The following is a 15,978-nucleotide window of genomic DNA, read 5'->3' on the forward strand; positions in this document are numbered from 1 at the left end:
ATGTCGAACGAGGAAAGCTCTTCCTCGCGGGTGAAGACCTTTCAAAGCCTTACGGTACCAATGTTGATTTAGTAGGGGGTTATTACCATAAACCCGAATGAGAAGCCAGAAAAATCGGCCGCCAAACACCGATTTACGCATTCGAGCGCTCAATTTTTCGGAATGCCTCAAAACACGTCAGCCACATTTGGGATTCCATCGAACCTGCCCTTCTGCCCTTCTTTATCTCGACAACGGAGTTAGATGACCCGCACGACTTCCATCGTTAACGGGAAAAGTATGACGTACGGGGGCGAGACACTACTAAACTCGAAGGCATTTGTGACGACGTCACAATAAATAACTGCTAGTTACGTATAAATTTTCACTTTCTGTAGGTCGACCGACATTAACACCGTGGAAAGTACCCAAAAAAAAAATAATAGAGGGTGTACTCTTTTATCCGGGTATTTTACTGCTGTGCGCGGTTATTAAATAGCAATATTTTTAGATGAAGGGATTTATTTTTACGTGGTGAATTTATTAATCCTGAAAAATATTAAATACACAAAAAGATTCCATAAATTGTCTGTTAAAAATAGTGGATACATACTTATTTATTACTTTTTTAAATACATTTTCCACTATTATAGATCTTTTTTTTTTGTTGTTTTTTTTCTTTCTTTTCGAACGAGACGAGATATACAGGAACACTTTGGAAATCGATTGAGAGCTCGAGCGCCTCGAACTTCTCGTCGTTTCTTTCGGTTAAGAAATGATAGAAATTGGAAAAATAACATTGCATACTTGGGAAGTTCTCTTGGGAATAGGAGACGATGCCAAATATATATACTTTTTATTTTATTTTACGTCGGACCCGACGCGGAAAAACAATTCAGTCGCTTCTACTTCGCATTGTTTGAATATGACACTTCGTTTTTCCAGGAATGTGTAATATACACGGTACAAATTTTAATTATTTATATATATATATATATATAATTTCTTTTTATACATTTGTTTTTTCGGTCGATAACCTGGGACTCGATCTCCAAATCTGCAGAAGGTTACTGTTTTATTTTTTGCGAGTGGCAATTCTAAAATACTCGATAAAAGAAAATATCATCTTCTGCACGTTTAAGCAACGAGTCCTTAAAAATTTTACTTTTATTATTAACTCTTTTTAAAAATTCCTACGCATCGAATACAATCCATCGAACAATGCTTTATTGTCTAATTTGCACGTGGTCGTATCGAGCACTGGGCACGCGCACGCACCCGCACGCGCGCGTGGATAAATAATGGAGTCGAGGCGAGATTAAGAGTGCCAATTATAGAAATGATCCGTTTGCTGTGCGTTAATCCTCTTAAAAAATAAATAAATAAATGAAGAATAAAATGCCGAGAACAATGGATTATAATAGTAACTACACAAAATGGCCGGTTACTTAAGTTATGGAATGATTATTCGGTATTAACGTAAAAATTGGCGCGCGTGTGGGTGCGTGAGCGTGCGTTTTTTTATTCACAGTCCGGTGGCATTTGGATCCCCAGGCACGCACTACGCTAACTATAGAATGAGCACGCGAAATAACACGTTGGGCTTAAAAATGACAAATACATGACCAGATATACAAGGTGTTAGATACATCCGTAGGACTAGTAAATAATAATAATAATAATACTTAACGATAAACACTTTTGTGCAATAATTATTGAATAAAAATAAATGTACAAAACGAAGTTTATAATATTACACGATGACGATTACAAATAACATTAGGACGACAGATTACACAGATTGTTGTTACCATAACTGATTTACTAACACGTGCCGCCCGGTCCGTGCTAGCTGCCAGTTGTTTATACATGGTGTGGCAGGGTTTAGGCTTCGGTCTCTCCGCGCAGTCGTAATCTGGCAAAGTCTTCGAAAATAATGTCGTCGTCTTGATCCGCTAAACAACTTGTGCCGTCTCTGCAATTCAAACATGTCATCAACTCCAACGTCACCACGATAATACGGAGTATTTGCCGTAATCTAAGCATCCCTGGTTTGACAATACTTATTACTGGATGTTGCTTAAATCGTTACTTTACTTACCACTAACAGCAGGTTACTAAACTGTTAAAGATGACTGATCTTTGGAAAAATCTGGCCAGTTGTGGCAATACTTTCAGACTAATGACGGGTTTTTACAGCATTTTTCATCTTTCCACGAGATATTTTACTTATAACACCCATTAATCTGATGTTTTGAACTTTACACCTTGAATGATTGATAAATAGATTGTAACGTGAATCGTGATTAGCAGCAGTTGGCTGCTATACATTGCTTCCCTGGCATTGTTCCTTGTGTTTGCAGGCAAAGTTATTTAAGTGTATATAAAAATGTTCACATATTTTGAAGAAACACTAAAACTTGGTTTCAAAGTCATTCTCCAACCTTCAGGAACAAACAGACTCTACGGGCAGAGTATATATACTCTGCCCGTAGAGACCATTCGTACCTGAAGGTTTGAGGACTTTATTTGAAGAAACACTAAATCTTCATTTTATACATAGTCGACCCCCCCTATAACACTGTTGATTATTCCATTTTATATGAATTCCATGTTGTACGAGTCACTTAGATTTTACAAATACGTGTGCCGGGTTGTGAACGGCTCATGTATTTGTAAAATCTAAGTGACTCATACAACATGGAATTCATATAAAACGGAATAATCAACAGTGTTATGGGGGGTCGACTGTACATGGTTATTGTCCTTGGCCTATTCTTTTAATACTTTATTAATTGTAATGTATTTTTTACACACAGTTATTTAAAATCACATTTGCTTCTTGATATTTTGATAATGTCAACTGTCAAAGGATGACATTTGACTAGTTTAAATTTTAGGTCTAAAACTAAACTTCTGATCAGTTATTTGATAAGGAAGAAAGGAAAAGATAAAATGATGAATTTTACAAATAGCGTGCAAAATGTTCTTCAAATTATTAAATACCGATGTAAATTTACAAAAACGGTACATCTGCTGAATGTGAAAGCAAAATAAAAACGGTATTGCTTCGATTATGTAGTAAGCTGATCTATAACATGCCAAATTGGGAATAAATTTGCAATTTATATACCTGCCAGAATTATCGTTACTGCCCTAAAAATACATAGTCGCCACGACCGGATTGTAGAAATAAAAGTTTACTTACGTGTCTAACTGAATCAAATTTGTATCTACCGGCATGTCGCCGCCTTCGCTACATCTTTCGGCCGCGGCGATAGAATATGTCATGTTTGACGATTCTTCCGGTTTAGGATTCATCAAAACGAATGGAAGTTCGGCAACTAAATCTCTGGAAAAATATTTTTAAGTTATTCATAATCGTGTAATAGCGTTATTAATTTTATTATAATAATTTCTGTTACTCGTCTGTTATTGTGCGAGTGTCACATTAATTTTCTGTGTAATGATGTTAAAAAAACATTACATTTGGGAAACAGTTCAAAATATATAGTATTCTGGAGTCCCTACGTGTGGACAACTCACATCAGACCAATTTGGTTCAAAGGAACCAATATAACACTACCTACTTAATTTCATCATGCTTACTGCCATGTATGTCAACCTTTTGATGTTTAGATATATAGGTAATCAAAATTCTATTTATGGGTCTACACAAATGATGGACTTATTAGCAGATCAAGACTTTCCCAATAAAGCAAAACTATCCCTATTAATTATTAGTAGCCTCCTTAGAACTGATATAGTTTGTCTCCAACAATGTCTAACAGAATATTTTTACTAATTTTAGACATATATCAGACAGATGCCACGTTGCTATAAGTTACGTGGTTTTATTTACTTGCTGGAAATAGGACAGCATGCAAAATTCTGATTTAGAAAATTAAATTTGCCAAATGTACACCCTATATTAATGGCAGCCGACAAGATAAAATTGAAATTTTATCTTTTTCACCAACAGTAGAAGGGATTAGGTAAACCCTATGAAATAATGCTGAAATAGTTGCTTTTTTGTAAACTTTACATTTAAGTGAATCAAAGGATCACTGTTATATAGTTCTATCACAACTACTGATAATCTCTTGGTTGCAATATTTAAAAATGAGATGGAATGATTAGTGTTATATAGAAGAGGAATGGCTATGTGCAAGTAGCACGTACAGGTAGGTAGATATCCTATCGGGATAGATACCACAAATACAAAAGTAGAAATCTGATAATTGGAAAGGATTTTTATGACTTGTAATGTCCACATAACTATTTCTGTTAACACCATTGAGAGAAAAGATGGATCCATGCATCCATTATTTTCGAAATAGATTCAATAGTTATAGACGACTAATCTCAAGGCCTTTCTTATTACCAGCACTTGCTAAATACTGTCACTGCATTGACCAATGTAACTGCCTCAAAATTTAATATATGGATATTCTGTTATACCATCAATTTTAAAGAAATGGAATGTCAAAGTGAGAAAGTGTTTGTCCTTAATAACAAATTATTACCGATCTCCCCCGAATAAAATTTGACAGATTTGATAGCTTTAGACATAAATTAGACATCCAATGTGCCACAGAAAAGTGATGATTACAGCTAATACAGTATACGGTAGTTAGAACAGAAGACACTAAACAGGAAACGAAGCATACATAGATCACCACCTAGCAACCAAATCTAGAACTATTTGTTTTTCCTTCTATTGCTGGAAAGTATACAGCTGGCATAGACTCCACTAGCGTAAAAACCCTTGCCGTGAACACTTTTAATCACGTGCAATATTTTATGCCGAAGAAGGTTGTAAAACGAACATAAACAGAGTTGCGTGTTCAACTTTCAATGACAATACGGCTGTAAAATGGTACCTTCAACCAATCAAAAGTTGGTGGAACTGTGTCGTCGCAACATCGTGTGAAAATTGCAGGAAATGAGCTTTTGTGTATGTTCTGTCATGACTACTCAGAAAAGACCTAGAATAGATCTGGAAAGAAAGATTTATTGAAAACATCCGCAAGGCATCCCAATTATAAGAATGAATGCATAAAACAAGCAATATGGACGGCCAAAGGAAAATCCTTCAATTTAGATGAGTATTTAGTAAAAAAATTAAACCTATAAGTGCAGTATAGTATCTTAATAATATGATAATAAAAGTTATGAAAGTAAAAATATTATTTTTACTATGTTATGTTTTTAATTATAGTACAGAAAAATTGTAGAATATAATCATTGTCTTTATATTGATATATCACGTACAAAACCGTACCATTGAAGTAAAAACTTCGCTAGTGGAGCTGGACCTCCACTGCAATCCAAGTGCAAATGCAAATAGGTCACGTGATTAAAAGTATTTACAGCGAGGGTTTTTACGCTAACGGAGTCTCGGCCTTAGTGATTCTACTTTCAGTTAAATATCGTGTTTTCTTTTGTTGATTTATAATTTTAAGAAAATAATTGAGTTATATGTAATTAATGAATTATTGTATGCTTGCTTTATTTACATAAATAAAAACATGCAATAATGTGATGTTTTATCTCCCATTAAAGAAAACTAGAAAAATCACTAGTCTAGTATTAAACTAACATATTTAAAAATATTAAACTTACCCTCCTAATGGGCCTAAACACAGTTTCACTTTCACTTTGTATTGAACAATTATACCAAGATTTTCCTTCTGAGATGGATCTATAATACTAAAATATAAAAGATTTCTGTTATAATTTTTGGATTATTATTAAACATTTTTTAGATTCAAACAAAAATTATGAAATTCATTGTTGTTAGCAGATCTATCTAAAATTAGTTGAAGTATTAACTAAGCTCTAGTAATTTGCAATAAAAATATGTTTAAATCTTTCTAACTTAATTGATATTTTGATTGCTAGAAATTCCTAACAATGAAAGTCTCCAATACTTATTTTAATTAAAAAAACTACTACATTATTATGTAAATCATATTACTTACATTGTTGACGATGCTAAATTTGTATCTTCATGTTTTAACTGGCCGTCGAGTGCTAATCCTCTTTTATCTTTATTGTTTGCTAATAAGGGGCGAAGATAATAAACTTTTGACAATGTAAATCCTGGACCTACGGGACACCCGTCTCTATATTAAGAAATAATCTGGTGTTATAAATTTGTAAAAACTTTGATTTGTTACTTTTTAATTCTTAACTATACTTAAAATTGTAATACACAATAATTATACAATTATAAATCTGAGGTACACGAATCATACTTCAGTTACCCAAATTATTTGATAAATATATACATGCATAAATATACATAGTAGAGTCTGTACAGTCTGTCACTCGCCAGTCCAACATGTCCAGTAATCTGACACTGCATGGCAGGGCACACAAAAATTTGTGTGAATCCTCTTGTCGACGTGACAGAGGGAGACTGACGTACCGTACATGTATACTGTCAGTCAATACTTGTTTATTGCACATGAGATTGGCAAAACAATCAAGATTGTGGCTAATTAATATGATAAACTGAGTGCATTTTTTACCATCTGGTACATACATACATACAAAAATCAAGTAATCTGACATTCGTCGGTCTGGTATATATTGGATTACAGAGAGACTTTTCACGGGGCATCAAGCTGTTATATGAAATTGTAATATATACAATTCAAAATCTGTAACATTACAATTGGTTATAGACATTATAGTAAAATTAAATACATTTACAACAAAATAAATAATATATAAAAGGCATAAATTACATTTCTCCAGGAATTTTACACAACAACCTGTCGCAAGAGCCAAAAACATTCACTTTGATGTATTAAACTGATGCTTTTCTGATTTGAAAAGATTATGGTGTGTAGTATTATTGTTTTTAATCAGTTATTGAAGACTTTTTGTGTTTAAATTATATATTTTTTTAACATTTTCAACAGCATAATAAAAAAAATGAACAGGAAATATCAAGGCAACATAAACAATTTATACAAACTTTGATGAGATGATACTATTATAATATTTCTTCTATATAGTATATAGAAGAAATATAATAGTATCATCTCATCAAATAATAATTAGAAAATAAAACAGTCAAAGAAACAATTCTGAGGTAAAAGACCAGAATTCCGAGCCAATCTAGCAGAGTTTCCAGGATCGGTATACAACAGGTTGCTTAATTTACTTAATTAGAACATAAATTTTACAGAGAAAACTGCTGTTGACTTTTTGAATTAGATAAGGAGTGGCGAATAAGCAAATAAGAAGATATTAATTAATTTTACATTAAAAATCTAGAAGAGTGATCTAAGCACACTTCTAAAGAAATAGTCCTGCATGTGCCACATTCCTTGATGATGTTAAAAAGTAACTTGTTAAATTAATTATGTAAGATGATTATTTTACATTAAAAAAAATGTGGTATCAGCTATGTTTCTTCAATTGAATTATAATAAAATTCCTGTTTTCAAAGTAAATAGAGTAGAACCTCGAAAACTCGGCTCTCGATAACCCGGCACTCCGGATAACTCAGCCACACCCTGGCAGGGCAAAAAAATCCTTAGTTAATTAATTTTCATTATAGACAGCTTTATAAAAGTATAAAAGCTCTCAAAGTATTTTTCTGAGGTCTGTCTTATCAGGTAAATTACTGTACACAGTGTATTCATTAATTTTCATTCTCATGTAGTAAAGGCTCTATGCCTTCATAAAGGACGTACTTTTCCTTTGTTTAAGGGTATTTGGGCAGTTTATTCTCTGTTATATTCTCAAGTAAACAATACATACAAGTACAGTACAGTATTTTCTGAGGAAACACTCGTACTTATTTTTTTTAACCTCATTCCCGATAACCCGGCATTTTCACAAACTCAGCCACCCTTCGGTCCACATTAGGCCAAGTTTTCAAGGTTCTACTGTATTAAGCAAAATTTTATATTAAGAAAATGTGCCTGACAACTAAGTTAAATATTTGATTTTTTAAATATGTAAATAATCTGTTAATATTGTTCATGAATTCATGATTTAGTAAATTTAACAGATTATTTAGGAAAAATAAAGACTGCTATCATTTTATTCTGATTTCAGCAATAAGAAATTATTACTTCAGAATGCCATCATCACTTTTATTTCAAGAAATTTTAATATAAATGTAGCTTAAATTATAATACAAGCATCTGTATATAGCAGCAAATGGAGAAACAAATTACGTAAATATGAGGATCATTCAAATGAAACCTGACCAATGGATATATCAAGGTGTGGGATGTGTGTAGCAAATCATTCTCCATTTGAAATGTAGGTGGAAATACTGTAGGCTCACACTGCTATCTCGTAAACCTACAAACATTTGTAGGTTTACGAGCTGCATTTGTTTAGTACATCAGGCAGATAATCCACCCAACTTTCAAGCATGGTTGAATCAACAATTGAACTGGAGTCTGTGGAGCCACCATAAATGCTGCTCGGTACGTAGAAACTTTAAAATTTCTGCAAGCTTTCACAAGGTGTCATTGTCCTTCAGGACAACGCCCTTCCTCACACCGCACGCATCATGTAGGAATCTCTTGTGAAATTCAAGTGGGAAACACTCCAGCATCCTGCATACAGTTCTGACTTGTCTGTGTGATTTCCGCATTTTTGAGGAACTTAAGAGGCACCTGAAAGGGCATAAGTTTCAATCGGACACTGAGGTGGAAGACTCAATTTGGGAATGGTGCAGACATCAACCCACTGAGTTCTTTGAGCAAAGAATCAAATGTCTGCTGTCACAGTGGGATAAGTGGCTTACTTATCACGGGGATTACTTTTAATGTAATGTACACGTCCGTTCATAATTCTTGTCTAACAGCCGATCGATTGCGCATGGGCGGAAGCAGTTCAATTGATAAGCCAGGACGTCCTACCTGTTATCAAAGGTGTTTGGAGTGGACTGATCCGATTTGCGCCGTAATAGGGGTGAGGAAATCAAGCCGGAGGGACTTTCAGCGTGCAGTCACGTGTCATACGGGTTGACTTACTAGTCGCTCATCACTACTTGCTTCGCGTCCGCCGTTTTTATTTTAAAATTGTAAAATCGCGGCCCTTATTATCACAAATTATGATTCTATCTGTTATTTTGATACTTTTCTTTCTTTATAATGTTTTATTTACTTTATTTTCCTGTAATTAGAGACGATACGGCTTTAAAATAAACAGATCAGATCTCACTTGCCAATAGATTATCTCAACTTTCACCAATTGTCGTCGGTTCCTTTGTAATCGGATAGGAATTGACCGTGTTTTAAAGCCCAGTGTTAAGTGTTTATTGCTTTTGCAGTAATATGAGTAGAGTAGGAGAGTCCCTTAATGAACCGCATTTTATTACCGTTTAAACAACTTCTCCCCACTTCTTATTCTTAGTAACTAGACACCTCTGTCAAGGTTGGTTAAACTTTATTACTTTCACAACAGGGTGTCAAGTGAGCTGCCACCCACACCCACCGTTAACGACAACAACGCGCGAAGTATCACGTTACTCTGTAAACAAGAACTCCCTTCCTTGTTGGAGGCGGGTCACATGTCAAGGTTACTGTAATTTTATTCAACAGAATGTTGTCCTTGATATTTAAGAATCAGTTTTGTCAGAACTGTTTATTTTTCATACATTTTTTATAATTTATTTCCATTTCCGTTATAAAATTGTTTTTATCATGTTCTAAATCAATTTGTTATAAATTACACTTGTATAAAGTTTACGATTTAAAATTACAATGAACATTCCGTTGTTTGTATAATGAATAAATATTTATTGAGAGTTTAAGTTTGCAAAAAATGTTTTCACATATCTTATTCTTCATTATATATATATATTAATAACATATATTGCCATTTTATAAACAGATCTCCTTGTATTCAAAGTTTTTTTATTACTTTTTAAATTCAAATTATTTTCGAGTCGACCTTTTATATTTTGTAAATATTCGCATATCACATGACATGTCATCCGTTTAATTCTATATTACTTACGTTATCACTATTTTTATGTCTTTTTATGTTATTTTACATGTTTTTAATTGTTATTTAATGAGAATGGGATCTAATCTATGAATGGCAGCTTTTCACGCATTACATAGAATTTCTACGGGAAAGCCATCAATGCTGGCGTAACAGTGTTTATACAACGAGAAACTGGCATTTACGGATTATTCGCATTCCCGGAAGATGGTAATTGTCTCACATTATGCCAATGCAACGCATTAGCATAATGTGTGGCATTTAGCAGAATATTCGAGGTAAACACCTGCAGTAATTAAAAGGAGACATAGACAGTAAAGAAGGACACATTTTTCTGTATATTATTTATCTGTGTTACGCTGAAAAGAAATACAATTGTTAGGAAAGCGATACTATAAATCCTGTGCTGAAGTGCTGGATTAATCGTCCAAAAATGCCTAAACCAATAGGTGAGGATTTACGTCAACTTATAATTCGACATCGAAATGAAGGAAAGAGTATCGCATACATTTCAGATTGCCTTAAAATTTCTTCTCGAACTGTATCACGGATAATAAAACGCCATCACGACACACAGTCTGTGACAGCGGGACACTCGTCTGGCCGACCGCGCCTGACCACGCCCGCTCAAGATGAGCGACTCAGGGCGGAAAGCCAGGCGAGTCCATTTTCCACTGCCAACGAATTGAGGTCTACACACACACAATCTCTTTATTAATGGACTTTATTTGAAGAAACACTAAATCTTCATTTTATACATAGTCGACCCCCCTATAACACTGTTGATTATTCATATAAATATGAATTCCATGTTGTACGAGTCACTTAGATTTTACAAATACGTGTGTCGGGCTGTGAATGGCTCACATATTTGTAAAATCTAAGTGACTCGTCAGTGGTGATATTCGAAATATTTAACAAAGGGTTCGCTAACAGAAAATTTTTTCTTAACAATTTATTTCGCTCAAATGGTGCATTAGCAACATTAGCGCAAAAACTGACCTTAAGATACCCATATAAATAAAAAAGATGCATTTGCAAAATTACGTCAGTTAAAATTTAACATTGTTTATGCCAGAACTATATATAATGATGGTGTTATGTTATGGAGTGCCATTTTACACTCCTGCNAAACGCCATCACGACACACAGTCTGTGACAGCGGGACACTCGTCTGGCCGACCGCGCCTGACCACGCCCGCTCAAGATGAGCGACTCAGGGCGGAAAGCCAGACGAGTCCGTTTTCCACTGCCAACGAATTGAGGTCTACAGTTGGCCTGGACGTATCCACGAGCACTGTGAAGCGGAGGTTAGTAACATTTGTAACGAAATATATTTCTATCGATAAGATGAACCGCCAGACATTTTTATTAACGTGTTATTGCATTTACAGAAATGTAGGAAGCAGAATATATATATATATATATATATTTATGTTATTCATAGGTTGCGAGAAGGTAAACTATTTGGGCGAAAAGCGGCCCAAAAACAAAATCTGACAATTGGAAATGAAATGGATTGGTTGGGCTTCGCCCACTGTTATCAACGTTGGGGAGTAGAGGATTGGAATGATGTAATCTTTACCGATGAAAAAATATTCAGTTCAACGAACACTGGACCTGTGTGGGTGCGTCGCCCACCATTGACGCAATATGATTGTGATTACGTGTGGCGCACCCAAAGAAGCGGGCGTTTTTCCATAGGTGAGTGTTATAATGTTGTGTTTTGGTGTATTTATATCAATAACTATTTGAACATGACAACTGCTATGCAGTTGCATTTTATAAAGCACAAGTTTATTGAAGTTTTCTGTTTACAGGTATATGGGGATGGATGTCATCGGCTGGTCCCGGGGAGTTGGTCCGCATAAACGGTCACCTCACCGCCGGTCAATACCTTGAAATCCTGGAGCAGGTTTTATTGCCGACAGTGAGGGCCGTCTACGGAGAAGAACGTTTCTTCTTCGTTCATGACCGCTCCCCGGTTCACACAGCTGGAATTGTAAAAGACTGAATACAACAACAACCGCAGATAGCGGACATGGGATGGCCGGGGAGAGGGGCGGACATGAATCCAATTGAGCATGTGTGGTCCGAGCTTGCCCGCGGCCCCATTAACATAGCCAATCCCAACGACCTTTGGGACATCGTCTCTGGTCGTTGGGAAAAGCTGCACGAGGGCATGCTATGTCAAAATCTTGTGGCAAGCATGCCCTCGCGTATTAATGCGGCCGTGGACAAGGTAGGATTTTGGACAAGGTTCTAACCTCTCCCCGCCATCTGAGTTTTTTTTTGTTTATACCATTATGTTCTGTTAACGAATCATATAAGTATTGATTAATTGCTATGTTTTGTTAACGAATCATTGAAGTATTAATTAATTGCTATGTTCTGTTAATGAATCATCGAAGTATTGATTAATTGCTATGTTCTGTTAACGAGTTGTTTGTAACATGAGTTAATAAATGTATTTACTTATTTCTAATCTGTGTGTTTTGCAAAATAGTCATAACATTGTTGCACAATTAATTGTTATAACAGTTAATATAACTGTTTCTTGACGATAATGTGCATTGCTTGCAGATTGATTGCTTAGATATACTTGTTATCTCTGATTCGCGAATCTGATATAGGTGGGTAACGAGTCACGGCCAATATGCTTTATGCAGGGTGTGACCAACAAGAATGGCCAATCAAGCAAGTAGAACAAGGTGTGGCTAATACCTTTTAACAAATCATGTTCAAGGAAATTTCCTAATGTTTTATTGGATAAAAAAAAAAACTAATACATTTCGTGTTTTGTCTGTCAACTTGCAAAACGTAATCAGTAAGCAATAAAGTGGATAGTTTGCGAAAAGGAGAGGGGAAAGCTGCCATTCGTAGATTAGATCCCATTCTCTTTAAATAACAATTAAAAACATGTAAAATAACATTAAAAGACATAAAAATAGTGATAACGTAAGTAGTATAGAATTAAACGAATGACATGTCATGTGATATGCGAATATTTACAAAATATAAAAGGTCGACTCGAAAATAATGTGAATTTAAAAAGTAATAAAAAAAATTTGATTACAAGGAGATCTGATTATAAAATGGCAATATATTTTATTAATATATATATATATAATGAAGAAGAAGATATGTGAAAACATTTTTTGCAAACTTGAACTCTCAATAAATATTTATTCATTATACAAACAACGGAATGTTCATTGCAATTTTAATTCATAAACTTTATACAAGTGTAATTTATAACAAATTGATTTAGAACATGATAAAAACAATTTTATAACGGAAATGGAAATAAATTATAAAAAATGTATGAAAAATAAACAGTTCTGACAAAACTGATTCTTAAATATCAAGTACAACATTCTGTTGAATAAAATTACAGTAACCTTGACATGTGACCCGCCTCCAACAAGGAAGGGAGTTCTTGTTTACAGAGTAACGTGATACTTCGCGCGTTGTTGTCATTAACGGTGGGTGTGGGTGGCAGCTCACTTGACACCATGTTGTGAAAGTAATAAAGTTTAACCAACCTTGACAGATGTGTCTAGTTACTAAGAATAAGAAGTGGGGAGAAGTTGTTTAAACGGTAATAAATTGCGGTTCATTAAGGGACTCTCCTACTCTACTCATATTACCGCAAAAGCACTAAACACTTAACACTGGGCTTTAAAACACGATCAATTCCTATCCGATTACAAAGGAACCGACGACAATTGGTGAAAGTTGAGATAATCTATTGGCAAGTGAGATCTGATCTGTTTATTTTAAAGCCGTATCGTCTCTAATTACAGGAAAATAAAGTAAATAAAACATTATAAAGAAAGAAAAGTATCAAAATAACAGATAGAATCATAATTTGTGATAATAAGGGCCGCAATTTTACAATTTTAAAATAAAAACGGCAGACGCGAAGCAAGTAGTGATGAGCGACTAGTAAGTCAACCCGTATGACACGTGACTGCACGCTGAAAGTCCCTCCGGCTTGATTTCCTCACCCCTATTACGGCACAAATCGGATCAGTCCACTCCAAACACCTTTGATAACAGGTAGGACTTCCTGGCTTATCAATTGAACTGCTTCCGCCCATGCGCAATCGATCGGCTGTTAGACAAGAATTATGGACGGACGCGTACCTACTAAATAAAGTCATTGTCAGGTTTCATTTGAATGACCCTCATAGCTACATTGTTCATTTAGTACATTTCATTTCTTTATTAACGCACACAATGGTACATGCCGGGTTCCGCAGTGAGCACTACCCGGTTCATTTAGCGATCCCCTATAACACTGTTGATTATTCCGTTTTATGTGAATTCCATGTTGTACAAGTCACTTAGATTTTACAAATACGTGTGCCGGGTTGTGAACGGCTCACGTATACTTGAGCCGTTCACAACCCGGCACACGTATTTGTAAAATCTAAGTGACTTGTACAACATGGAATTCACATAAAACGGAATAATCAACAGTGTTATGGGGGTCGACTGTACTGACACATAAAGAGAGGAATACATCAAGTAATACATTTGCTTCAGGTTGATGACAATTGACCGTTATATACAGCCATTTCATGTAGCATACCCATTTCAAAATTGCTTGTTTTGACCAGCTCTCCAGCACCCGGAAATCCCCCTTTTTAATCTTAATCTAGTTCCCATAGTTGGTTAACATCAGGGCTGTGGAGTTGGAGTCGTGGAGTTTTGGTGTTTTAGCCGGAGTCGGCGTCGTCAAAAAATCCGCCAACTCCGACTCCTTTTTACTTCCCAACTTGTAATGTATATAAAATGAAAAAGTATTGGAATTGTGTCAAATTTGAACCTCCAAGTTTCTTTTGCAAAGCTACACGTTTGGGGACCTCCCAAACCCCTCATAAAAGTCAATAAAAGGGAAAAAATTTGCGCACACGTGTGTGTGTGTTGGCATCTAATTTGTTTAATTTCTTTATTTTCTGTTCTGAGATATTAAACAATGTCTCAGAATGGGTAAAGTTTAAGAAATGAAATGTGACTCTGTAGCTTGCATATAAAGGGGCATTAATGCTAATAAATTTTGGTTCTTAATTAAAGGTCGACAGGGTGAAAACATAAAAAGTGGTCATGTGTCATATCTCTTAATGAATATTTTACTCGTTATTAGCGTTCAAAATAAAAATAATAATAATAAAATAAAACTCGTCTCTACCTTCAAAGTAAGCTTTTTTGTCATTTTATAATAGTACAGTAAAACCCGTTAAGATGTTCTCGCCTAAGATGTTAGAATGTTTTAGTTCACGATTTAGTTCAACCACTTTGACGCTTAATAACTAACTCTTGTGTTAAAACCATCTGACTTTGATCTTGATCACTGACCACAGAAATTATTAGGCTTGAAATAGGGTTAACGAAATCATGCATCGCACACACAATCTAACATCCACACATACAGTTTAGAAAAAAAACCTCGAATCTTTTGCATATTTCGAAATTTCAAAATGTCTCGAGTCCAAAACTTAAAAATTTGAAAGGGGTCATTTTTTGATCTAGCGCTACACTTTCCCCCTGTTATAGGAAAGTCCGAAGTAAGTTCGGCATACGGGGCAAGTTCGTCTTCTCAATTTTCTCAAAAATAAAATAAAAGGAGACTCTGGTTTTAGGTTAGGCAGTTGAGTTTTATTGGTGGCTTGTTGAGTGTAGTGTTTGTATTGTTCTGCAACAAGCGTAGTTGAATTTTCAAGCAAATTTTCATTTTCGTTCAATTCCATATAATATATTGCTTTCATTTATATAGAATTGACAGGTTTTATTATAATACTATAATAACGAAAGTTACTTTTGCTGTTAGAAGGATGTAACTTCAACTTATTCAAGTGGCCAGATCATGGCTTGGCATTCTGTTCTCAGGGTTGTTCTTAATGTTTCGAAATCATGACTAGCGGGGTAAGATCGGCAACATAAAGCCACATTAGAAGCAAAGGATAAAAATCAAACAGATGATAAATGAAAACATGTTTGCATTTG

At 34.9% G+C, this 15,978-nt stretch overlaps 1 protein-coding gene across 2 annotated transcripts in view; it reads right to left on the reverse strand.

Moving 5' to 3' along the window:
- Positions 1 to 499: 499 nt before the first annotated feature.
- Positions 500 to 15,978, reverse strand: part of LOC111634511 (beta-arrestin-1-like) — a 74,220-nt gene continuing 58,741 nt past the window's right edge. For both annotated transcript variants that reach the window (XM_023379306.1, XM_023379307.1), the window contains 4 exons: positions 5,964 to 6,107; positions 5,605 to 5,691; positions 3,188 to 3,331; positions 500 to 1,954 (listed from right to left, as the gene is read on the reverse strand). In XM_023379306.1, coding sequence (XP_023235074.1) covers positions 1,864 to 1,954; positions 3,188 to 3,331; positions 5,605 to 5,691; positions 5,964 to 6,107 — 466 coding nt within the window. In that variant the 3' untranslated portion in view covers positions 500 to 1,863. The remainder of the gene's footprint in view (positions 1,955 to 3,187; positions 3,332 to 5,604; positions 5,692 to 5,963; positions 6,108 to 15,978) is intronic.

This window comes from Centruroides sculpturatus, unplaced genomic scaffold (genome assembly GCF_000671375.1).
Source record: "Centruroides sculpturatus isolate CEXI.00-Female unplaced genomic scaffold, Cexi_2.0 scaffold919, whole genome shotgun sequence".
Lineage (NCBI taxonomy): Eukaryota > Metazoa > Arthropoda > Arachnida > Scorpiones > Buthidae > Centruroides > Centruroides sculpturatus.